The 26,159-nt window shown below is 33.5% G+C and overlaps 3 protein-coding genes across 5 annotated transcripts; 2 read left to right on the forward strand and 1 right to left on the reverse strand.

Annotated features, from left to right (window-relative positions):
* The first annotated feature begins 3,007 nt into the window (after nt 1-3,007).
* LOC107801992 (dnaJ protein homolog 2) lies at nt 3,008-6,625 on the forward strand. Of its 2 annotated transcripts, none has more exons than XM_016625424.2 (7): nt 3,008-3,145; nt 3,241-3,422; nt 4,344-4,509; nt 4,602-4,743; nt 4,826-5,099; nt 5,192-5,390; nt 6,037-6,625. In XM_016625424.2, the coding sequence occupies exons 2-7, from the start codon at nt 3,273-3,275 to the stop codon at nt 6,363-6,365; spliced, it is 1,260 nt and encodes a 419-aa protein (XP_016480910.1). In that variant the 5' UTR covers nt 3,008-3,145; nt 3,241-3,272; the 3' UTR covers nt 6,366-6,625. The 2 variants fall into 2 exon arrangements, with proteins under 2 accessions (XP_016480910.1, XP_016480911.1); XM_016625425.2 differs by having other exon boundaries at nt 3,011-3,145; nt 3,226-3,422.
* Nucleotides 6,626-9,539: 2,914 nt separating this feature from the next.
* On the forward strand, nt 9,540-10,630 carry LOC107801991 (RING-H2 finger protein ATL70-like). Its single transcript, XM_016625423.2, has one exon. The coding sequence runs from the start codon at nt 9,610-9,612 to the stop codon at nt 10,129-10,131; it is 522 nt and encodes a 173-aa protein (XP_016480909.2). The 5' UTR covers nt 9,540-9,609; the 3' UTR covers nt 10,132-10,630.
* Nucleotides 10,631-15,552: 4,922 nt separating this feature from the next.
* LOC107773986 (uncharacterized) lies at nt 15,553-24,412 on the reverse strand. 2 transcript variants are annotated; one of them, XM_075233509.1, is made up of 6 exons: nt 23,722-24,412; nt 22,080-22,241; nt 21,205-21,886; nt 19,910-21,012; nt 16,745-17,127; nt 15,553-16,569 (listed from the first exon to the last, which is right to left on the reverse strand). In XM_075233509.1, exons 3-5 carry the CDS (start codon nt 21,817-21,819, stop codon nt 16,758-16,760), a joined length of 2,088 nt encoding a protein of 695 aa, XP_075089610.1. In that variant the 5' UTR covers nt 21,820-21,886; nt 22,080-22,241; nt 23,722-24,412; the 3' UTR covers nt 15,553-16,569; nt 16,745-16,757. The 2 variants fall into 2 exon arrangements, with proteins under 2 accessions (XP_075089610.1, XP_075089611.1); XM_075233510.1 differs by having other exon boundaries at nt 15,553-17,705.
* Nucleotides 24,413-26,159: the final 1,747 nt, after the last annotated feature.

The raw sequence follows: 26,159 nt of genomic DNA on the forward strand, positions 1-26,159 counted from the left end.
AACAGAAAAAACAAAAACGTATTTGTTAATAGAAATAAGACTAAAAAAAATCCAGGTTCGAACCCATATTCATAATTACCGAGTTGTTGGATCAAAACATAACTCTCGTAACTACCTTAGGTGATCAATAGTGTTCACTTCTCCGTATGCCTAAGATGTTAATTCAATAAATTTAAGTATAACAAATATGAAATTAAGATTTATATTATATTAGTATTTAGTAGTGATAACAGAAGACAGAAAATATAAATTGAAGCATCAACTTATATTGTGATTAATAAAGGAAAATTTGCTTAGGTGATAGAGCATTTTCTTCACCAATCAGTAAACTCAATGTTGAAATCAATCTATATTTATATTTATATATATTAAAGGAATAATTTGTATTGTGGCTAAGTTAAGTGGGCAGTAGCACGCTACTATAAAGTTATTTGACAACTTAGGATAATATTTATAATAATATTTAATTTAATTTAAAATTAAAAGTTAATTTTTTTAATTTAAATGGAAAGATAGTAATAAGATTATTTTGAATCTGAATAGAAAGAAAGAATAATAGTCTTATAATGATATAACCAACTACCCTATCTTAATTAATAAAGGTCATACCACAAAAAAAAATTGAATTGAAAGATAAAAATAACACCCCTATCTTAACTCATTATAAAGATAAATATGGAGGTATTATCACTACATACTACGAGTATGTAGTACTCCAATCCGCTAAAATATCAAATAAAGATAATAAATAAATGTTACTCAAAAATATTATTGATAAATTTAAATATTAATTTGAGCAGTAGAATAAAAAATAGTGAATATAATTTTTATTACAAGAAAAAGAAAAACTAAATTCATCTATTAATGAGAGTTGTGGGCAATAATATGAACAGTTCTAAGTTATGGGTAATGTAATAACATGAACAGGGAATCAGAAAAAGAAGAAAAAATATATAATTAAATAATTTAAGTAGTAGATGTATACATAATAATAAGACTTATTTGATCTTTGAGAAGAGATAATTTTTAAAATAATAATGAGAAAGTTTTAAAAATAATAATGAGCTAAATCATACTATATAAATAAGATATACGTATTTAAAACCGTTATAATAGATAAAACTAAAAAAATATAAACAATTGACATAATTCCGAGAAACAAATTAGAAAATTTTAAATATAATTTAAATTCTTATATAGATTTGGGATTGATATTTACACAAAATAAAGTGAATTACAAAAATCATAAGGTAAGATTCATTTAATTAAGAATTACATGTAAGAACTCATCTTTCTTTTTTTTAGTACATGTGCATGGTAGAAGAAAAATATTTAAAGTGGGTTAATATTTATTTAATTATAATATATTAATCTTAACTATATCCCAAAGGTATTATTTAAATTATTAAAAATAAAGTGACTTTAATTGTGTGGTTAAAATTGAGGTAACTAGCAAAATTATTGAGCAAATTACGATCCAACTATTTTATAAGTTGGTAACTCCCAAAAGTTAGAATATAATGGTTGTTAATAAATTATCATGTATGTATATATTAATTTATCATTGTGTAATTTTAGGTTAGTAGAAGTTGATGTTGATGAGAGAAGTTATTATATCGAGATAATAATATAATATATTTTTATAATTTAAATTAAGATATTACTAAATGTATTTTTATTAGTTATTACTCTATATAGTATGACTTCAATCAGTTTCAATATAAATGAGATAATTTGACTTGACACGAAGTTTAAGAACGAAAAAGAAGACTTTTGAAACTTATGGTTTTAACAGTTTTGTGGGGCCATGGTATTTGTATGAGTGTAAGAACTTCTCATTATAGGTAAAATGAGTAAAATGAAAAATTTAAATCTAAATTATTTTCAAGTACAGAAGTATGTCATTCTTTTGGAACAAACTAATAAGAAAAATATTTTATGTAAATTGAAAAGGAAGGAGTATTTATTTTTGAATCATATTGTATTTTTATTTGTTTGTATCACCGACTATATATGGGGGCTATAATATTTAAGTTTATGTCAATATTATTCATATAATTTGTTCTTTTTAATTATAGAATTTAGTAGGATCATAATATTATCCGCACATCGTGCGGGTACTAATACGAATAGACAAAATAACCTTAAAAACAGTGTTGGCCATGTGAGATGGTAAATTAAAGTGGGCCCACTTGTTCACAAATTGCTCACACGTGCTCATGGGTACATGCAACCAAGTGTGACTGTTTTGTCCAGAAAAAGAAATGTATACCTTTGAAGGCAATCAATTACAAATTATTTCAAGCACATAATTCATGAAATACCGAAAATATCCTCCACTTCTAAGCATGTTAACTTTTAAGCGAGCTGCTAAAGCACACATGTCATGTTGACCCCAAGCTCCTCAAACCGTGGCTTATTAATAGTAGGAATATACGTTAGTTATTCATAAAAAGTAAAAATTTGAGTATGGTTCTAGTTTAAAGCACTTTATATGCCCTCCCCCTTCTCTATCAGTATATATAAATTATTATTACTCTACAATTATCTTATTTTTTAATTTAATTACTAATATTCTTCCTTTATTTTGGTTATCTTTACTATTTTTGTTGTGAATACTTTTCTTTCTTAAGTATTTTTATTTTAGCTTTTTTTCTCTTGTATTTTTTACACCTCTTTCGATAACACTTTTCTTGAGCCGAAGCCCGAGAGTCCATCAGAAACAACCTATTTACCTCACATAAGGTAAGGTAAGACCTGCGTATACCTCAATCTCCAGATCCCACTTATGGTATTATATTGACTATGTAAACATAATCTTATAGTGTAAAAAAGAATTTGATTATCTACACTATCGGTAATTAATATACAATTAGGTAAACAAGGGTTGTTGAGTGGGAACATAGAGTTAAATCCAATTTTAAATCGGTGAGCCTACCTATGACCGCACAAAATTGAAGACCTTCTAGATTCTTCTATTAACCCCCAATCGCTATTAAAGCCCAAAAACAAATCTAGGCCGTTCATTCCCTTCCTTTCAATAAAACCAAAGATCATACGCTAGCCGCCTCCTTCCTCTTCTCCTTTTCATTCCCAAATACCTAAATCCCAAATCTTCTCAACTTTGGATTTCAATTTTCAATCGGTACGTACTACTATAAATATATAAATTCTTGCTGATTTAATTCAGTTAAACGTAATCAAAATTCATAGTTGGTGAATTAGATTTGTGATTTGCAGGTGAAAATTGAGTAATTAAGTTGAAATCAAAGATGTTTGGGAGAGCACCAAAGAAGAGTGACAACTCGAAGTACTATGAGATCTTAGGAGTTCCTAAGAGTGCTTCACAAGATGATCTGAAAAAAGCTTACCGTAAAGCCGCCATTAAAAATCATCCTGATAAGGGCGGCGATCCTGAAAAAGTAAAATTCTTCACTTTTTTAATATACTGTTTTACTATTCTGACTTTCTTTTTTTGTTTATGGATTTACAGTTTTGTAATTTTTACTGTTTACCTAGGATCCGTCTTAGTAGTTTATAATTGTACTGGGAAATTTGAAACGGTAAAATTAATGTTGTTAGTGAAGGTGGAATGAGTCCTAGGGGACTAGGGTTCAAATTCCAGTAGTGGTTAAACAAAAAAATTAGCTGAATTTTTTCTTGTCTATCTAACCTACCTTTTGGTGTATTACTTGAGGCAGTGGCGGAGCCAGGAATTATGACTAGGGAACTCAATAAATAAACAAAAGTCATACCTGGGATTTTAAACATGTATTTCTCTTTGTGTAAAGGGGTTATTATATGCTATAGATGTATAAAAATGTTGTTTTTAACCTTATTTAGGTCTGGGCGTCTGGCAATTGGTCAACAGGAGTTTTTAATGTGATCTCTGGCAGGGTTGACTTAGTTTGTGAGACACCATTACTCCTATACGGTAGGTTGGAAGTTCGAGTCAGTGGTGGTGGGTAAAAAAGAATTCTATATATTTGAAAGAAAGGATTATTGTGTCTAATTTTTCTGCTTCACCGAAGTAGAAGTAGTTAAATGTTTTGGTGTCACCTTGACCTATTTTGTAATTGACACCTTGTGTTCTTCAGTTTCAGCTCTCAACTTTAGATGTTAGGTATTATGTGAAACTGCGCAGTTATCATGATATGTTTGGCAATACTTCTGCTCTAGGCTGGGTTACTTATTTGCTCACTAAGAATGTGTATCTTAGTGTCAAAATATGAGCTGTAATGGTTGTGTTTAATGTTGATTGTGTTTTTAGTGGAGCGGTTATGATGCTTGCTTTGCAGTGTTGTCAATAGATTAGTTATTTTGTTTTCAAATTTATATTTCAGTTTAAGGAGCTTGCCCAAGCCTATGAGGTTTTGAGTGACCCAGAGAAGCGTGAGATTTATGATCAGTACGGTGAAGATGCTCTTAAGGAAGGAATGGGGGGTGGAGGTGGGGCACATGACCCATTTGACATATTCCAGTCATTCTTTGGCGGCGGTGGATTTGGCGGTATGTTTTCAAGCATGTTTGTAGTTGAAGTACTGATTCCCTTTATGCATCTCCAATTAATTCCTCACGGATACGGATTATTTGATGTCCAGGTGGTGGAAGCAGCAGAGGAAGAAGGCAAAGGAAAGGGGAGGATGTTGTCCACTCTCTCAAGGTTTCTTTGGAGGATCTCTACAATGGGACATCAAAGAAGCTATCACTATCTCGGAATGTGTTGTGCTCAAAGTGCAAGGGGTAAGTATGCAATCTCATTTTTTATAATTTTTCATAATCTAATGAGGATCTGCTGACAGTTGTTCTATATTTGTATTTCCAGAGTAGGGTCTAAATCAGGTGCTTCAATGAAATGTTCGGGCTGTCAAGGGTCTGGAATGAAAGTTTCCATCAGACAACTTGGCCCCATGATCCAGCAGATGCAGCACCCTTGTAATGAGTGTAAGGGTACTGGTGAGAAAATCAATGAGAAAGATAGGTGCCCACAGTGTAAGGGTGAGAAAGTTGTGCAGGAGAAGAAGGTGCTGGAAGTTCATGTGGAGAAGGGTATGCAGAATGGACAAAAGATTACATTCCCAGGAGAGGCTGACGAAGCGGTAAGATATGCAACAAAGTGTTTGAAATGTTTTGTTTCTTAATGACCAAAACTGTGTTGATTTTTCTTAACATGGTTTGTGTTCTTTCACAGCCCGAAACAATTACTGGGGACATAGTTTTTATATTACAGCAGAAGGAACACCCTAAGTTTAAGCGCAAGGGAGATGATCTCTTTGCAGAGCACACCTTGACCTTGACTGAGGCTCTATGTGGTTTCCAGTTCGTCTTGACTCACCTAGACAGCAGACAGCTGCTCATTAAATCCCAACCTGGAGAAGTTGTCAAGCCTGGTAAGCTGAAGAAACTTGATGGCTTTTTGATTCTGATATTTGTGTTTAATTATCATTTGCAATGTATTGGAGTCTCCCTGTATAGGCTGCTTCTGTCAATTATGCCCCTTGGCAACTGCTGTCTAGTACTAACTTAATATATTTGATGTGAATTCTATTAATTAATTAATTAATTAATTTCCTGGAATTTGTATGCTTTTCTTTGAGCCCTCAAACCGGTAACTAGACAATTATCAAGCACTTCATTGTAGTTCTTGGTCTATTCTTTTTTTTTATGCATATATGAATTTACATGTATATGTCTACATTTTCAGCACTTAGTGCTAAAATAAAAAAATTCTTAACCAAAGGTCTCGACTTCAAGCCCTAGCAATGAAGTTGCATTTGGTAGGGAGTACTTTAAACCCCAAAGTGGGACTTCTAACGGGAATCCGGATTAGTCGGGCCCTAAAGCAGGTACCGGACAGGCGGACACTGCTCGGGAAATTTAGAATAAGTATCCAACTCCACACTCTCTCTCTATCTATACATATATGTCTACATGATTGTCATTTGCTCATGGTTGTGATTGCCAATGTTTTACTTACAAGTTGTCTGAAAAATATCCTCATGTTTACTGATCATGTAATTTCTTTTTGGCACCTAGATCAATTTAAGGGCATAAATGATGAAGGAATGCCAATGTACCAAAGGCCATTCATGAGGGGAAAACTGTACATTCACTTCACCGTGGACTTCCCCGATACATTAGCTCCAGAGCTGTGCAAGAACCTTGAAGCAGTACTGCCGCCAAGGCCTAAAACACAAGCATCCGATATGGAATTGGACGAGTGCGAGGAGACCACTTTGCATGACGTGAACATGGAAGAAGAGATGCGTAGGAAGAGACAGCAGCAGGCCCAAGAGGCATACGAGGAAGATGACGACGACGATATGCATGGTGGTGCGCAAAGAGTGCAATGTGCACAACAGTAATTCATGTGTCTTTTGGCAGATAACAGGAGTTATTCTGGCAAGGAAGTATCAACCCCTGGTCTTGGGTTTGATGATAGGGTTGATAAGAAATGACATCCAGGAATGTGCTTTTTGTAGGAATTTTATTTATGCAAACTGAATGGTTATTGACAATTGTAAGAGTGGTGAAAGATTTTTGCGACATGTTTTGAACCACAGCTTTATTCAATTATTTGATTTCCAGACTGATATATAATGTCACATCTTCATTGTTTCTTCAATGTATAGCTGCCTCATCAATCGCTTTGTCTTGTCTTTTCTATTATAGAGATGATAGTGATTGAGATTTCGGATCAAAGATATTGACCCAACAGTGATTTGTTGGTTCTTTTTGGCGGAGCCTCCCAAAAAACAAGATCTTCATGTTCTTGGGTTCGATCGAGCCTCTTTGAAACTTCATCCCTGCCTCTCGTCTAACTCGACTTGTCCCACTCATTTCATAGTTAAAGTAGCTTGCTTCAATGAGGAAGATTATATTTTTAGGGGTATGTAAAAGAGTATTAGCTTTCTGATGAATGACGAGTGAGCTCGGACAAGAACAGAAGCACACACTAGATTGGAGCAAGTACTTTTGCTGGCCCAACGGTGCAGAAACCTACTAGGATGAGGCATAGCTAAAATTAGATAGGAACCTTAGGGGTCGTTTGGTAAGGGAGCAAGTTATCCCGGGGCTATAATGATGAGGATTATAATAAGGGGATCAAATAATAACGGGAATTTAGTGAATATAGTTTTATTAGATGTTGGGTTCATTGGACGAAACATAGGAATACGGGATACAATATAAATATGTGTTTGGTGTATCTTAAATAAGCTGAGACAAATTTTTATTTTTGATTTTAATCTTAAAAGGGTAACTTTGTCATTTTAGTGTCCCGAGATTATTATCCAATCCTTAATATGGGATAGAATAATACCCAATTGTATGACTAATTATTCTCGAGATTGTTAATTCCGAATTCAAAAATTCAATTAAACATGGGCTAAAGTAATCATGTATCTTTAATTCGGGGATTATTATCCCTTATCTCTTCTAAGGAAAGCATATATTTCCAGTCGATTTTATTGACTTCAGGGACGAATATATGGATAGTTGAGATCAATTATTTCATTGGTCCCCTTTGCCTTGGCGTTTTAACGCTGCTTTGCTGAAAACATAAGTTACAGGATGAGAAAGATATCTACGCCCTTTTGAAATATACAGATATATATATATATATAAATATAAATGTTATGCAGCTACCGAATATAAATAATTTCGGCCACGAGCTAAAAGTAATTTTTGCCCTATCTAATATCAATGAAACGACATGAAGCTTTTAGTATAGCGACAAAGAAAGTCCAAAAATTATTTCATACAAAGTCAAACTCAGGTATTACATTCTTGTATTTTCAAAATTTTCTTATTAATTGTTTTTGGCTTCGGCACTCCCAATCTCACAAGTACAGGTACCTGCATTTTTTAAGTAAGTAGTGACTATTTTCATCCTTTAGCATGTTAGTGACTTCATTTGGGTCAATATATATTTATTTTAAGTGGTAGGAGTTGATATTACGAGCTATTAATTCCCAAAAAAATCATCCCCTAAACTAATTTTGTCAACATCAAATTAGACAAGTGAGGCTTGTTCGGTTGGTAAAGCACCTTCATCCACAATCGTTAGGTCCTGAGTTCGAGTCACATTTGAGGGGAAATGTGAAAATACTACGGATCATCCTAAATTGGAAGGCATTTTTTTTTAAAAAAACAAGTTAAAAATAAAAAAAAAATTCCAAGTCAAATATCACCTAAATTTCCTTTACCTTGGTGTTATTTGGGGTACGTTTCCTCATATAAATTTGTCGACTCCACCAGTCAGTTATTAAAGTCAAACTTTGATAAAGAATGAGTTTAATTCTAGATCCAGACAATGAAACAAACCAGTTGACATTTAATAATAGATAGGTTGTAAGAGTCTAACTAGCCAAGTTGAAACCTTTGGTAGATACATAGGGTAATGAACTCAACTTGCCCCCGCCCCCCCAAACCCACCCACTCCCCACAAATATATAAAAAGGTTTAAGTTTATTATTATAAACTTAATTAGGGGAGCCTTGGAGCAGCGATCAAGTTGTCTCTGTTTCGAGTCGCGGAATCAGTCACTGACGCTTGTATCAGGTAGACTGCCTACATCACACCCCCTTGGAGTGCGGCCCTTCCTCGGGCTCTGCATGAACGCGGGATGCTTTGTGAACCGGGCTACCCTTTTTTTCTTTTTCTTTTTAAGTTTATTATTATATACCATGATGTTGTAATACCTATATATTATATCTTATTACTTACTAGTATGTATTATTTTTATCATGTTACTGATTAGTATTTATCCTAGAAATTTACATTAATAACTTATAAATGATATGATTGTATAGATATGAAACTAAGGATATGTTTTGGTAAGGCCATTTTCCAGAAAAAGTTCTAGGAAATGATTTATTAAAGATTACTAATATTAACAAATCAGATAGCATTTTGATGAAACTTTTAGGTATTTAAATATTTATAATAAGGTCTAAATATTGGTTAAAACGGTGATATCAAGTTACGATTTAGAGATAATTACGAAGAAAAATGACTTGCTTCTAAAAGTCAAAGGAGTCATTTCCTCTTTCTTAGAAAATGTAAAAAATACTTTCCTTTCATACCAAACTCTCCTAAATAACACCTTTTCTGGATTGTCCCTTAGGTGACATTTGATTAAAAAAAAGACCTTTTCCTGCTCAACCCCTTTTTTAAGTTTTTTTTTTTTTTTTTTAATTTTTCACTCAGTATTCGATATTTGTATTTGGGCCCGACTAAATCCGAATTTGCATGGGATAGTCCCACATTGGGGGTAAAATGTTATTTAACCAAGGAGACTCCATATACAAAGCTCGAACCCGATACGTCCGAAGGATATATGAGTAATCACTACTCCACTGCAATCCTTATAGGTTAAGCTCGAACCCGAGACATCTGATAAATAAATAGCCACTACTCCACCACAATCCTGTTGGTACACCATTTTTTAAGTTGCTTGAGTCCTTCGTGACATCATGTCAGCTCTCATTACTATATATATAAAGCTAACTCAAATAAATATTTATATCTCCCTTTTCTTTCCATCTCTCAAATTCTTTCTTCCTTAGCCTCAAAAATCCAATTTAAAACCTCCATTTTTTCTTCAACATGAACAGCACAATTATGGAAGATAGTAGTGAAGGTTCAGATCAAGAGTTAAGTGAAGAAACCTTTGGTAAGAATTATGGCTATGGCCTTGGATTTTCACTTGGAATCCTAGTATTACTAGCAATCATAGCATATGCTACATATTTATGCATCCGAACGCGATCGCGCAACAATTCTAACGTGCCTAATTATAATCAATCTTCCTCTCATGGCAGCTCTATGACCACAATTACAGTTGATAATGGTTTAAATGAAGAAATTTTGAGAAATTATCCAAAGTTATTGTATTCTGAGGCTAAAGTTCATAAAGGAGAGTTTGATGTCTCTGGATGTTCAATTTGTTTGGCTTATTATAAAGATAGTGATTTACTTAGGATATTGCCTGATTGTGGCCATATTTTTCATGTCAAGTGTATTGATCCTTGGCTAAGGCTTCATACAACTTGTCCAATTTGTAGAAATTCTCCACTACCAACTCCATTAACTACTCCTTTGGTTGAAGTGGTTCCATCTGCAATTTAGGTAATTTAAATTGCAAGTTGAGTCCATTTCCTTTCCTTTTCCTTTTTTTTTTAGTGTTTTATATTGTTGTTAATTGTGCGTGTAAATGCTAGTTTAGGAGATTTACATTGTTTCTCCGTGGTGGAAGTCATTGAAAAATAGCCACTATTTTGCTGCAATACGGAAAACTCCAGCATAATATATTGGAGATTGGTGTAGACGTGTATGAACTTCCAGCATATTATGCTGGAACTCCAACACACGGAAAGTTCCAGCATAATATACTGGAGATTGGAGTACCTGTGTATGAACTTCCAGCATATTATGCTGGACCAGTATATTATGCTGTAATATTTTCCGGATTTTGAATAGTGTTTCCGCTCAGATTTATCTTTACATAAAAGTTGCTAAATTTCAATTACTTTTGAAACTGTAGCTATTTTTCAATTACCACTTGTAAATTTGGTTATTTTTGAATTTCACCCGTTTATGGATGGATGTACTATGCCCAAAAGCCATTTTTTTCGACATATATCAAATAGTATGTATCATACTATCTTCGTGCATCTTTTAAGGTTTTTGTACTCTTCTTAAGAACGCCAACTATCTCTCTTTTAATCGTTTCACTTCATTAACATTCTACTGATTGGAATAGTATGACAAGATTTGAGAAAAAAGTATAATTAGTTCTTATTTTTCTAAGAAATCTAATATGTTTAAACATATTCAACTTGTTAAAATGACTAATATATATCTGAGAGTAGAAAAAATGATTAATTTTTTTTTTTGGGGGGGGGGAGGGGGGGTTACCATATCCGTTAAAAACCACCCAATAATCATTTGTATAGGCTGCCAACACCACAAAAAAAGAAGCAAATAATAAAAGATTCCAGTTCATTACAATCTATTACATTAAGACTTAAGATATTTAGTTTATTTTCATCTAAAAAGATGTTGATATTTAAGAATTACTTAGAAAATACGTTTTATGGAACTTTGTTAATAAAACGATAATAAGGAAGTCAGGATGTGTTGCATTTTTTGATATCGCTGCCTCTTGGAGTAACATAATCTGTCAATTGTTAAATATTTAAAAAGAAGTTAACACAATTTTGATTGAGAAAATCAACCTAACTTACAAAAAATAGAAGATAAATTAGTGTTTGTTGAATGATATAATAGGATTTAAGATATATAAGAAGAACAAAAAGGAATCTTATTACTCCTTCCGTTCACTTTTACTTGGCATGTATATTAAAAATAGATTTTTATTTTTACTTGTCACTTTACGCATATCAAGACAAGATAATATTTTTTTCCCTGTTATACCCACAATATTTATTATTCATTTCAAATTATTTTCTCAAATCAAATAAAATATGCATCAATTAATATGGGTATCATGATAAATTATATACTTCATTTATTATTTCTTAAGAGTGAAAAAGTAAAGTGAATGGAGGAAGTAATATCTTTCACTTTTTAAGACGAATTAGGTGAGTACTGGCAACTGTATTAATTATTATTACAAGATTACTCCCTCCGGTTCAAAAGAAGTGATTTTTTGGTTGTTTTCACACATATTAAGAAATTCACCTTTTACATTAATTAGCTATGAAATTGACTATATTAACCTTTATTATCTCTTCACATACACACTCCTAACACATACTCCAACATTAATTACTCCAAGGGTAATGTAGGAAAAAATAATTAATTTATTCTTGAAATTTGAAAAAATCACTTATTTGAACCATAAGAAAAAGGCCCAAAAATTACTTATTTTGGACCGGAGGAAAGTAATTAATAGGCAGATCAATCATTAATGTGATGCACAAACCCTACGTGTGCGGCTTATTACTATACTCTCTTAAAATTATATAGTAGATTGAAGCACAGATAGTGTATTTATTTTTGTTGGTGGAATGGCAGCTTAAATTGATATAGGTGGATCATTGTGGATCGTTTAACTCTGACCCCTAAAAATAAATAAATTAAAAACTAAAAATGTTGGTGAACCATATTTTTTATTCCCACTCATATGATGTCACATAGCCACATTAAGATTGATTTGCTTTACAATTTCAATAGTCAATCATAAGATTACAAGCCGGCGGGGCGCGACTTATGTCCGTGGCCGTATGCCCAACCATGCTGAGGTGTGATAGCAAGAAACCCATCACAACCACTGTTGATGGATATTGGGTCTTAAGGGGATTGGGTACAAAGGCTGTACCGATAAGGGGAGGGGGAGGGGGGGGGGGTTCGTTAAGAGGACTTTGGTTAAGGGGATTTAACGGTACGAGTAAAGATATTTTTATGGGTACTGTACCAGTACCCCTACTAGTCCTAAGGAATGGGTACTTAAGGGGACGGTAAAGGTACTTAGGGGTATTTTTAAATTAAAATTTTAAAAAATATTATATTTAAATACAAACAAACTTTAATGAATGCAAAAAAATTCAATACTTTTATTTTAATACTTATCAAAATAAAATTACAAATTCTTTTGAACGATTTATGGAATTTTTCAATAACTTTTATTGGTTCTTCTCTTGAAATTGATAGCACTTGTTCTTCTGCATTCCTGGTGTCTCTAGTAGATAGTATTTCACTATATGCATCGTTGTCTTCTTGAATTATTTCTGGAAAGTCAAAGTTTTTTCTCTCCGCTTTAATCCAATATTTCAGCAAGCCTTCATTCTCTTTATCATCACAAACATTATTTCTAATAGTTGTTCTAGAAAAACCTTGAAAAGCAATATTATATGTCTCTTGTATGTAACGAATAAACCCGGACTGACTAGGATTTTTAACCAGTTTAGGAGTTATTTTTAATAATAAATAATTAAAATAACAATAAATAACAACATACGTATGACAAAAATCTATTCCTCCTCTAATTCCCCGGGCTCCCCTACCCAAACTCCATACCCGCCCTTCACATGTTCCTATTCTTGAAAAATAAATCCGAAACTTAATAATAATGATAGAAGGTTAATTGTAATTAGAGATAGAGAGAGATGGAGAATTAGAGAGATAAGAGAGTTTTATGCAAAAATTGAAAGAATGAAATGGGGTATTTATAGTTTTAAAATAGGGCCAAAATGTATTTGAATAAACTTAGAGGTTAAAAATATAAATTAGGGGGTAGGGGGTGTTTAGGGGGCTAGGAAAGCAAAAATAGCCATTTGGTCGTTGCCAACGACTATTTTTAAAAAAATAACAGTTGGCTAATTGTACAAAAGGGTAAATGAAATGGGAACTGGGAAGGTACTGAACCGGTACCTTAAGGGTACCAACTGAACAAATTCTATCGGTACTTTTTTCGGTACCCTACCAGTCCAAACCCTACACCCAAACTAGACCGGTACGGAGCTATCGTACCGGTACCAATTCAAGTACTTCCCTCCCCTTAGACAGCCCTAGCCATAGCTCTTCGATTGCTATATTCTTCGATAGCGAATGCGTGGTTCATCCTCTAAGAGTGAGTAGATGCAAATGTTCGGATCAAAGATCTTCGCGAGACTATCCCGGGGCATCATAGCATGTCATGAATAAGGGGACATAGTAAACATAACGACTCCCTTGGTTGGGAGTTGTGACTCCCCTATCCTTTCAATTTTTTTGTTGTAATTATATACATATAGTAATTTTTTTTATTTTCTTTTTGTTTCATGGATCACAATCCCTCAATGTTGTTCGAAATAAAATATAATCAAAAGCTGAGAATCTATGCGCAGTGCTAACTCATCCCACTCAAAAGTATTCTGATTGTTGATAATTACAGCTACTTTAGTGTATTGGACATTAGTTTTGCTGGGAAAATTTCGTGGATGGTTATTTAAGTATTAGTCTACTGCAAAAAAGTAATTATTCTTTACTTTATCACATAAAGTCTTACAATTAAGTTATTATTCTTTATTTTATCACATTAAAATCATACAATTATTCACCAATTGATTTAAAAGTCATCTCATCTAAAAATGTATGTATTCGATTAAAAATTTTGCACATTGTTTAAATGACCAGATCACTTATTTGTAGGTCCACTTCTCACCCAAAAATATGAGAACCATTTAGCCCACATACCCGACACTGATAATATAAAGGAAAAAATAATTAAAACGAGAACCCTAAAATAAAAATATTAAAATGTATTAAGCAGTTTCACAACAGGTTGATCTTCTCCAAATGTTCTTTCTTAATTTTTATCTCACATCATTATATTACGATTTGATTTATTGGGTTTTTGCTACTTATTTTTCTTGGATAATGAAAAATTTATGAAAATATACTCTGTAAAGTAATTCTCGTATTACCTAAAGTTTTCAGTTTTCATGAGGGTCTTACTCCCTCTGTTTCATGTTAGATGATGTACTTTCCTTTTTAATATGTTTCAAAACAAATGACACATTTCTAAATTTGGAAATAATGCAACTTTAAACTCTTTCATTTTACCCATTTACCCTTAATGAGAAACTTTTATAGCCACACAAATATCATGGTCCCACAAACTTTTTACCTCTTAAGCTTTTAAGACTACAAGTTTCAAAAGTCTTCTTCTTTTTTCTTAAACTCCGTGCCGAGTTAAACTATCTCATCTAATATGAAACGGAGGGAGCAGTTGTTAGTGTTATAATTTGTGGTTAAAAGCTATTCGTTGGTATCCTTCAGATATGCTAATAAGCTTTTTAACATATTTTTGTGATTTTGTAAGGGTGGCAGATCACTTCATATGTCATCACGATATACATATTTTAAAAAGTTACTCCAACAGTATTATCAATATATTATCTTATTAATATAACAATATAAAATATTAGACAAATAATAAATAAGATTACATGGACCAATTTTCTTTTGAAAAGAATATTTTGATGGGTCTTATCCGTATTAATTAATTTCATTCGAAGTGTTAACACTACAAAAATATACATAGAAGAAAAACAAAAACAAGAACGTAATCTTGACTTAGCTAAAGCGGCATCCCTGGTCTAGCATCTTCAAGGGCTTCTGTCGCGGATGTAGAAGGTAATTACTAGGTTCATCCATAACTTAGTAACTTTGGTTCGAATTCTGTATATGTGGTAAAAAAAACTCTACTAAGTAATTATAAATGATAGATTTTCAAACCTGATAAATCAATAATAGAACATTATGAAATTAACCAAGTATGAAAAAAACATGAAAGTTTGAAAAAATAGACAAGAACATATGCGATCACATAAAATGACACTAGAATTTTCCTAGCTATATCAATTAATCTCAAGCCATAACTATTGCCTAACAGCCCAAAACATTCAAAATGAGAAATAACCATAACACCGGACATATAATCAAGAGCTGAGAATATATGCCCACGGCTAACTCTATGTAGCGAATCCCATGGTGGATTCGCCATTGAAACTTGAAAGAGAAACTAGGAAAAGAGAAAAGAAATTAAAAGCTAAAATTTCAGATTTTCATTCAACATACCATGACAATGCTCTTTCTATATGAATATAAAGTCCTAGAATGACTAAGGGCCTATCTGACATTACTAACAACTAAAGAGTCCTAATAAAAATAAAGCATAATTTTGAAGTTAAACTGCAATACGAAGACTTGGGCGTTCCTACCATTCGCTACATTCCATCTCCCTTATAGAAACCTTGTCCTCAAGGCTGATAAGCAAAAGTTGTGGGGCAAATCCGCAGGGTAAGTGAAATAAACTGCAACATTCCTCCAGATCAAGAGGATAATACTACCAGCTTTTCCTTTGACAGTTGAAAGTATATCCTTGCCAAATTCACTCTGGTGAAGACTTGCAGGCCTATTGGGACGTGGCGCAAAAATAATGGACTCATATAGAGCATAAACTAATGCTTTCTCTGTAGTAACAACACAAGCTTTATCATCCCCAAGATTGATAAATTCTCCAATGGTAACCTCATTTCTGTCCTCACCCAATTCATGGTCTAAAGACCTATGAGGCAACTTCTGTGGAAAATAATGTGCATACCTTATGTTCATAGCATCACAAAAACAAGAATTGCACCAAACAATATCAGGATACCATTTGATAACTGGTTTTTACAAATATGTGCACTTTAATCAACTCCATACAATCGCTAACAGAAGAAGCAACTAGAACTCTTTCAAGCAAATCATTTGTACTAGAAACCGAGACGAAATTGTTTCCAGTGGAAACTTCTTGTTGTGCATTGTGGACATAATATGATATCATGAATGTCCCACAACTAATATTTCTTTTTGACAATTCATAGCAAATTGTTAGGACAATATCCGTAGCTTCGAGATTTGAGTACACATTTACAAATGATGTAATCAGGGACGAGACTCTAATCCATGTCAGCGCATCCACTCTATTAACAGATGGCAAAACTTTTGTTACCTTATTTATCCACAAGAAACTTCCATAGATCTTTAAAGAATTCCTTACTCTCCACAGGATAACTGTAAAACGAGAGTAACAATGACCATAGTGAGTCTAGAATCCTATTGATAGTTACTGCATTGGATGAATTAATTTCGCATTCCTACATTACAAACTTATTGGACTTCATCGACTTCGCAGAAGAACAATTCAACACAATATAGTTCACCAAGAACTTTAGTTTAAATGTATCACCTTCAAGGTTACTTCAAGCAGACACCTCAAAGAAATCATTACTGTCTTCACATGATCCCGCAAGGATGCCTCCTCCAGCTTCAAAAACAATACTTGGTTCATTTATTTTAAAGCCGTGAATGTAAATGTGCTGAATGAAGATGTGCAAACAGGAGGATATTATTTCGCACTCCAGATTCTTCAAAAATTTCTCTAAAGTTGCAGAATTAGTGGTCACTAATGAGTTCACACAAGAACTCCACAAAACTCTTGGGGACTCCACATCAAAGAAGTGAGTTGGAATCACTTCATTAGTACATCCCATCACCTTGTAAACATTCCAATAAGCTTCTGATTGCATTGTTTCAGCAGCACCCTCTTCGGCACTATCAACATTGACTTGTCTGCACGTGGTAGGGAGCTCCATACAAATATAAGAAGTTGTAGCTATCATTTCTCTCTGATATTCTACTCAAACAATAATTGATCCGTTAATAGCAATGGAGAAAAATGCCATACACTTAACAAGCTTGAGAGCTTCTTTCGAAGAACCAGTTCTAAGGAGATAAAATATGAAGGTGTAATGAACTATGAAAGGTTGAATCTCACAGTCCTTTTCTGTGATTTCAATCCACTGTTGATCGTGTTTCTTGGCCTGACTGAAAGTAACCATATTATCTGAAAACCATAATAGCTTCAACGCTTCAAAATAAGTGCTTATAATCGAACTACAACTCTCAACAAAATAAAAACCCGGATTGGTGTTGTCAACCTGATAAACACATGGATCCGGATACGAATAAGAATGTGAATATCCATGGTAATACTCATAACCATATGAATTTGGTGAACCATAGAAATATGAATCATCCACGGCTGCCTGGTTGAACATGGTAGCGGAATTGGGGCAGAGAATCGTCAGCTCTGATACCAAATATGGCGAATCCCACGGTGGATTCACCATTGAAACTTGAAAGAGAAACTAGAAAAAGAGAAAAGAAATTAAAAGCTAAAATTTCAGATTTAATGCTCTTTCTATCTGAATATAAAGTCCTAAAATGACTTAGGGCCTATCTGACATTACTAACAACTAAAGAGTCCTAATAAAAGTAAAACATAATTTTGGAGTTAAATTGCAATACGAAGATTTGGTCGTTCTTTCCATTCGTTACACTCTATAATAGCTTTTGCTATTGAAGTTTAGATTCCTGATAGCTACAACAACTTTAGTGCAGCGGATAATAGCTTTTGCTATTGGTTGTTAGTGCCATAATTTGTTGTTAAAAGCTATTGGTTGGTATCCTTTACTTATGCTAATAAGCTTTTTAAAGTATTCTTGTGATTTTATGAAGGTGCTATATCATTTCATATGTCATCACGACACATATATATTAAAATTTTACATTATTAACAATAAATTATATTTTTATATAACTATATAACATATTAGACAAATAAAAATTAAAATTAGATGGTCTAAAACAAATGAATTGAAAAGAATAATATTTTGATGGATCTTATCCTTATTGGAGTAATTAATTTCATTCATCTCATCACATTAGAAATGTTCTACCAACTACAAAAATATCTATACATGCAAGAAGAACTAAAACAAGAGCCTAATCTTGACAAGCTAAAGCGGCATCCTTAGTCAAGCATCTTTAGACAGTAACTACTATGTTCATTTGAACCTAATAATTTTGGCTCGAATTTTGTATATGTGTTAAAAACTTCACAAAATAAATATAAATGATAGATTTCGATCCTAGTAAATCAAATTGACTGTTGTAGAATAAAGCCTCTAAAAGACCCTCTGAATAGAGTACATTATGAAATTAACCAAGGATATCCCTCTGAGATACATGAAAGTTTGAAAAAATAGGTAAGAACTATGCGATCACATAAAACCACCCTAGAATTGTCCTAGTCATGCCAATTAATCTCCAACCATAACTATTGCCTAACAGCACAAAACTTCAAATTGAGAAATAACTAATATGACACCAGACATATAATCAAGAGCTGAGAATATATGCCCATGGCTAACTCTAAGCAATCAATATGAGAGGGGATGAATTCTAAATTATTTCACTCAAAAGAGTTTAGATTCCTGATATACAGCTGCTTTAGTGCAACGGATAATAGCTTTTGCTCGGGAAGTTTCATGGGTGGTCATCCCAAGTATTAGTTTATTACTGGAAGGTCACTACTCTTTATTGATTTTGTTACATAAAAGTCACTCAACTATTCCCTTTAAAAGTCACTCTCACAGGAAGAAAGTATATATGCGATTGCATTTTTTGCACATTGCTTAAGTTGCATCGGAGGCGAAGCTAAGATTTCAACTTTGTGGGTTTTAAATTTTAGAACAGCGGTCAAACACTAATAACTAGGTTCTAAATTTACAAATAGTAAATATTTAATGAATTTCTTAACACGAATATACTGTTTGAGCAAAAGCTACTGCATTCAGCCGAACCTATATCTGGGCTTCTAGCTCCGCTTGCGAGTGGCATGCCATATCAATCACTTCACACCCAAAAAATATGAGACCTATTTTATAAACTATCACTTTGCTTCTGTGTTTCATCAATAGTCCTTTTCTTGGGTAAAGGCTCTACCCCCAACAATTGAATATAGAACCAGAAACATCAATTTATTGTTGTTAAGATTCTTCTGTCTCTGTGGCTGTTCATACATTTACACCATTTTCACGCAAGTACGATTAGCCTCAATGGATCAGTCGGCTAAAATCCAAAGCAAGAACCTTCAATCAATGTGATACTTTTAAATAAAAATAAACTAAAACAAACAAAACTCAAGAACAGTATGGAACTCATATATTCATTTATGCCAACTTTCTGTTCCCTCTTCGAGAGAAGAGAAAGGCGTAGTCTTGAGCAGTTTCATAGTTATTCACATTATTGTTCCCATGCATAGGAAGAAGATCGGGGCAGGGGTAAGGTATGCGTACACATTACCCTCCCCATACCCCACTATGTGGGATTTTACTGGGTAGTTGTTTATGCATAGGAAGAAAAAAGATAAACAAAGACAAACACCCTCTAGGGAACACTATAACAACAATTAGCTTTTCAAAATTCCTAAATGAAATGTAGAAACACAAAAGGGATTAGCATTATGTAATATCACTTGTAAAGCTTTATTGGTCGTTTCGTCACTTACTCTGCTGCTGACGGTAGTATGGCCAAACTGTTAGCGGTCAGTTCTTCTGAAGATGACTCAAACTTAGGGTCAAAGCTCATTGTGTAATGCAACTCAATTTGTAGCCGCTGATGAAGGGGCGTAGACGCCATCAAACCCTTCTTCACATCAACTTGTAACTCCCTAATAGGGATTGCCGCCAAAAAACTCTTAATGTACTCTTTACATGCCTCTTTACCTCTGCAAACGATGCTGGATTCTTCTTTGTTTTCAGGCACCATGTCCGTGCAGACGAAGGTTGATTCTTCCTGCATTTTGACTGTGCCACTGGTGCTAATGACAATTTTGCCTTCATCGGCAGCCTCTTTCATATCACTTTGCTCCTTTTTATTGCTATATGGTTTATCCTCTGATTGTTGAGTCTCGCTAGGTACTTGAAAAATTGTCGTGTCTTTGTCGAATTTGAGGATATAAGCCTGATTACAACCCTCAAGAAGCCTCTCGCCAAGTGTGTCAATGATATAGTACGCGTCTTTTTCAACCTTGAGGATAAAGAAGTGGTCATTCCAACTCACAATGTAAACAAAGGACTCTCCATGACAAGGAGTTTCTCGAGCAGATTTAGAAATCTCATCCCAAATGTTGTCAAAAGACATGGCACTGTGAAGGAAGTCAAATCCCTCCTCTTCTTCGGTTCCTTCGGGATGAAAGAACCCAACGAATGATTTTTCCGAGGCTACTGAGAGTGGACGCACTTTAGCTTGGAGGACTGTCTCGAGGTCAAAATGCTTATCTGGGAAACGTTCCCTATAGGTCTCTTTTTCACAAAGATCCCTCCACTGCAGTGAACCTTCACGGATAAGACAATCAAGTTGGGACTTGATCGGCATATCTTTAGGATTCGAGTGGAACCAATCAGCAATCACAGCAACCAACGCTGTACAAGCACTTTCACCTGCAGCTCGTTCACTTCGTTGATCAATCGAAGCAAAGAAGATCTGAGTCTGCAGCTCCATTTGTCCATCCCGGCTTATTATCTCTTTCTGCTCCCAACTACCCACAGCAAAACTGTCGTCTCCAAATTCGGAAAATTGATTTGCAGAACCTTCCTCAGATTTGCACCACTGCAAGAATTACACAAATCAGCAAGACAATTGATACAACTTTACAAGTACAGTAGCTACAAAAGAAAGCTATCAAGCTCTGCTATCTTCAATTCGACAGGCACACTGGTGAAGAAGTATAATAGTACAAATTGCACTTGGATACTGGGATAATCAAACATGACAAAGAAAGCAAGAAAAACGGACACCTACCCCTGAAGAAGACTCATCAGATGAGCAAAGCTGTCGGCGATCAAAGTCTATATCGTCCCCGCCATCCTCTCCATAATGTTTCTTCAGCAACGGCTCTCCCTTGGTTTTAGGAGATCTGAAACTCAACTTCCTCTTCTTCCAGGGGAGAATTCTGCGTTTTGAACTCTGCTCTGCAGTTTGATTTTGTAGTGCTGCAGTTGTATCCGCAGGGTATCCGTGCCCTGCATCTGAAATATGATTGCTATGATGGACTAAATCCTCGTCTTCGCTGCTGCTTGTGTTTGAGTATAATGATCCACTAGCATGGTTTGCATATGCAAGTGTTTCATAACTGAATGACTTCCGTACACTCTCATCCTCCTTTCCTTCCTCTGAATCTCCTTCGTCTGAATCATCAAATGAATCCGTGTCGAGTGGATAGCCATAATCGGTGTCCTCACTTCTGACCGAGTTCCTTCCATCACTGCCTTCCTCTTCATGACATGCCTTCTTGTGTTGCCTAGCAGATAATCCCTTGAGAAATTTAACTTTCAGCAGACCTGCTTTTAAAGCAGAAACCTCATTTCTCTCTGTCAACAAAACCTCTCCAGGGTTTGGAGATACTGGAGCAGACATGATAAACTTCGGAATGGTCTCTGAAGCTTCGTGACCGTTCCTCAATTCCACAACTTCGGAATGGTCTCTGAAGCTTCGTAACCGTTCCTCAATTCCACAAGGCTGAGAGATAGCTGTCAAATATATGAACATGGCTTTAGATGAAACAGCTGCAGATATATATTAACAAGTAGCTATGAAAGATACTGATTAAATAATATATTCACGTGGTTGCAGGAATAGAGGAGAGCAAGCAAAAGGTATGTTCTAGTTTCTCTTACACAGAGTGAAACGCAACTTTTGAAGCTGCCAATAGAGGCTTCCAAAGGAATTGCAATTTCAATGCCGTCTTCTTTGTCCCTAGCTAGAGAAGCAAAGTCTGCAAGGTTCAATGACGCTGCAGCAAGTATGTTTACCTTTTGATCTGGTCCTCTGCTTGTACCCTGATTTATTAGAAGTATGAATAAGTATATGACACGAAGAAAAGGCGGAGAACTTGAGAAATTAGTGTAGATGAAAGCTCAAACTGAAAATAAAGGATTAGTAATATACCAATGGATTGAAATATTCGATTATGAACAACAAGATAGGTCTCAAAACAGTGAAAGAAACATGCAACAAAGGCCAAAGCCATGCCCGCGAAACAATTAGCCATAAGAATATGCTTGCAACCGACCAATAACACCTCCTATTGTTGGATGCATAAAGAGAACAACTATGGAAATTGGAACGGCATATACTCCAAGGTTCTTAATCAATGCTACTACAACAACAACAAGGACGATCCAGTAAAATCCCACTAGTGGGGTCGGGGAGTGTAGTGTGCATGCTGACCTTACCCCTACCCGAGGGAGTAGATACGCTGTTTTCGAAAGATCCTCGGCTCAAGAAACTCTTAATCAATGCTAATTTTTAATTAATAACAGACTATGCCAGTAGTATGGATTTTTCTTCCTTTTTTTTTCAAAAAGAAAAATATGATGAATATAGTAGGTCTCACCATCCATATTACATCAATACAAATGACCCCCACAAGCTCAAAAAGTGGATCCATTAAAGACAATCATTACATTCCAAAAAGCTTAAACTTCTCACTCCTAATGCAAGTCAGGAATAGTATCTTCACTATTCAATTTTTTAGACAGCAATATATCAAACTGGATTATGTTAAAACTCACTTTAACCCACTAAGTTACTAGGAGTAATAAAATTCGGTAAAAACCATACTGATGATGAACTTTATGAAGCAACTCTAGTTTAACACATCCTCTGAAGAGGCTCATACAGATGCTGCTGAAATATACTGAATCACTGTGACCAAATAATCAAAACCAAGCATGGATTAACCAATTAAAGAAAACAAAAAGTATCCTAATTTGAGGAAATTCAAGAAATATTCATCCCAAACAAGTTATATGACATGATCAGGATTCATAACACAGTACAAAAATCAAGAAAGGTTCACCACCACCACCAACAACAACAACTAAACCTCAGTCCAAAACAATTTGAGGTCGGCTATATGAATCCTCACTTCTCCATTTAAGCTCAATCCATATCATCTTTTTTTGTCTTAAGTTAGGTACTGGGTGAGCCTTTCTTCTGTTAAAAGGGGATGGGGTAGACCTAAAATCGCAAGAATGGCTCACCTGTACTTAATTTAAGACAACAAAAGCACGAACTAGTTCTCAACAAAAGTCAAGTTCCAGCTACTATATAGTCAAGATATTTGATCCCATTCAGTAATTTTCTGATAACATAGAGTTTCAATAGCTATATCACAGAAAAAGACAAAAACAGTTTCAATAATAGGGGAGGTAATCAAATTCCCTAGAGTTGGATTCAGTATTCTTATTGCATAAGAATATAACAGCCAAAAACCCAAAAGACTAAAAGGATCAGAGATCAAAGAAATAAACTCACATTGAACACAGTAAAAGCAACCTCCCAAGGATGAAACACACCATCTTTATTAGCTGAAAAGTTACAAACACTCTGAAACTCCTCATTCCATTCAACAACACCATTTTCCTTTAAAGACTCTTCCTTTGTAAAATTCTTCTTTACACTACTACTTCTCCTTGTAAGAGAGCTCAAATTCAAAGAACTACTCTTTGAGCCTTTCCACTTAATTTCAACTCTTAATTTTTCAAAATCTTGGAACCCCATTTGCACATTTGACATAAAGTTGAAATCTTTAAGACAATTAACAATTATCTTAGCCTCAATTTTCTTGGATGATAGTGGTGGCCATGGCCTCCACTTCATCATTTTCACTACCATTTTTTATTTTTATTTTTGCTTTTGCTTTTCAATCAAAAATACTAAAGACCCAAATCAAGAAAATACCCAAAGATCAATTTTTGACAAGAAAGAATCAAAGTGATCCAAAAACACTATAAACCCAGAACAAGAAAAACACAAAAAGATCACTTTTTTGTGCTTATATAGGGAAAAAAGTGATCTTTGTTTGAAGAATTGTGGGATTAAGAGTGGATAAAATGGAATTTACTTAGGATTAGGTGTTATGTGAAGAGGGATTATGAAAGTTAGTTTGGAATCAAATGGCAGAGAGAGAAAAAAGGGAGGGTGATGAATATGATACTGAGGACTTGAGGAGAGTGCATGTAGTAGACTCTATTTTTATAGGACTTCTTCTTTTTCTTTTTACGTTTTCTTTTTCGTTTATTTTGGTGAATTCAATTTACTTTTGAGGAAAATATTTTAATGCCACGTTAAAGATTTACTAAAAACTTGTTAAAGATAAGATCTTATACTTCTAAAATAAGAACTGTCAATGAAATATACTTTTTATCCTTAACTAGTATTAGTACCCACGTGGATGCGCGGGTACTAATCATGTCAAATATTTAAGTTATTTGGATTGTATGTAAATAATCTTAAAATTTACACTTTCTCAATAAATATAGATACAAAGTAAAATAATAACTCATATTTACGGCAAAGCACAAAGGTTGATACGATATAAACGATTCTTTGATTACGATGTGACTCTTATACTACGACTTGAACTCTTATTTGGTATGATTTTATTTTTCAAAAAATATTTCTATTTTGAAATTTCTTTCCAAAAATATTTCTATTTTGAAATTTCAATTTCTAAAACTTTATATATATATTATAATAATGATTAACTTTATAATGATGCAAGTGAAAATATTATCCTTAATTTAAAATTCACTTTAATCGGCTATCTAAAAATCTAAATGATTCTTTGGCCGGATTTATTTCAGTATGACTCCACTTTAAGTTTATCGATATCTCTAGCCCCAGAATTTGAATTTTTAATACCCTATATATACACAAATTTTGTTCTTTGAATCATTAAATGTCAAATTAGTTGATTATTATTATATAACATTGCATATGTTGTCTTAAAATTGTCAAGTAGTTTATTTTTCGACACCATACTTGGCTAAACCTCAATGCAACTACTCAAATTGCATTCCAATTCAAATTCGAATATCATATCAGTTTGTTAGTAATAGTGATTTTTTAAAAACGACACATAATGTAAATTAAAAAAAATATTCTAAGATATCCTTATCTTATAATCTATGTATTTGAGTTGAAAAAAAAATATATTTGAAATCGATGAGATTAAACTTTTAAAATTTTTATACTCAACAAAGATGAAACATAAGAAGAAATTTGTTGTCATCTTTTATTTCTCGTTTTTAGATCTTTCTAATATTTTTTTAATATTTATTTTCTTTTATCTTATTTTTTATGTCACTATTTCTTTTGTTACAAAAAATTAATTTATTTCACTATAAACGGATGAGTTTTGATAAATTGTCTTCATCTGAACTTTAATTATATTTTTAGTCTTTAGTGAAATTATTTCATATTTTTCTTTTGGCTTTATCTAATCAGCCTGAATAGGTGCTCACGCGACCATTAAATTAAAAAACTGGATGATGTGTAATTTATATATAATCCATATATAATATGTGTGTAATCGTGTGTTATTGGTATATCGTCTATTTATATTAGCTATAAAAAGTAAACAATAAATATGGCTGGATATTATGTAAATATTCCATAAGATTTCGTTTTTTTGAGTTTATCCATGATATAACTTCTATTATTATAATTTTAAAACACTCTACTAATGTTCAAAAATATCTTATCTTTTTATTATCTTTGAATTAAAAAAGTAAAGAGTTTTTTCGAAATAATTTGTTTACATTTAAAAAAAAAATCACGTCATACCAATATTTTCTTTATATATACTCTTTGTTACACTTAAAAGTCGCTATAGAAAATATCAATTAGAAACTAATTTCAATCTTGTTGAGTTTGGAAAAAAAAAACCTTTCACATAATCTAATGATTCA

The sequence above is a fragment of the Nicotiana tabacum genome, chromosome 16, assembly GCF_000715075.1.
Source record: "Nicotiana tabacum cultivar K326 chromosome 16, ASM71507v2, whole genome shotgun sequence".
Lineage (NCBI taxonomy): Eukaryota > Viridiplantae > Streptophyta > Magnoliopsida > Solanales > Solanaceae > Nicotiana > Nicotiana tabacum.

What these genes read in the sequence shown, in the direction of transcription:
- LOC107773986 (XM_075233509.1), bottom strand. Translation starts at nt 21,819, where the DNA reads ATGTCTGCTCCAGTATCTCCAAACCCTGGAGAGGTTTTGTTGACAGAG. An exon ending in CTGATGAGTCTTCTTCAGGG is followed by an intron (nt 21,013 to 21,204) that starts GTAGGTGTCCGT and finishes TAATTCTTGCAG; the next exon opens with TGGTGCAAATCTGAGGAAGG. An exon ending in ATACTACCGTCAGCAGCAGA is followed by an intron (nt 17,128 to 19,909) that starts GTAAGTGACGAA and finishes TACCACGTGCAG; the next exon opens with ACAAGTCAATGTTGATAGTG.
- LOC107801991 (XM_016625423.2), top strand. Translation starts at nt 9,610, where the DNA reads ATGAACAGCACAATTATGGAAGATAGTAGTGAAGGTTCAGATCAAGAG.
- LOC107801992 (XM_016625424.2), top strand. Translation starts at nt 3,273, where the DNA reads ATGTTTGGGAGAGCACCAAAGAAGAGTGACAACTCGAAGTACTATGAG. An exon ending in TTGTGCTCAAAGTGCAAGGG is followed by an intron (nt 4,744 to 4,825) that starts GTAAGTATGCAA and finishes TTGTATTTCCAG; the next exon opens with AGTAGGGTCTAAATCAGGTG. An exon ending in TGGAGAAGTTGTCAAGCCTG is followed by an intron (nt 5,391 to 6,036) that starts GTAAGCTGAAGA and finishes TTTGGCACCTAG; the next exon opens with ATCAATTTAAGGGCATAAAT.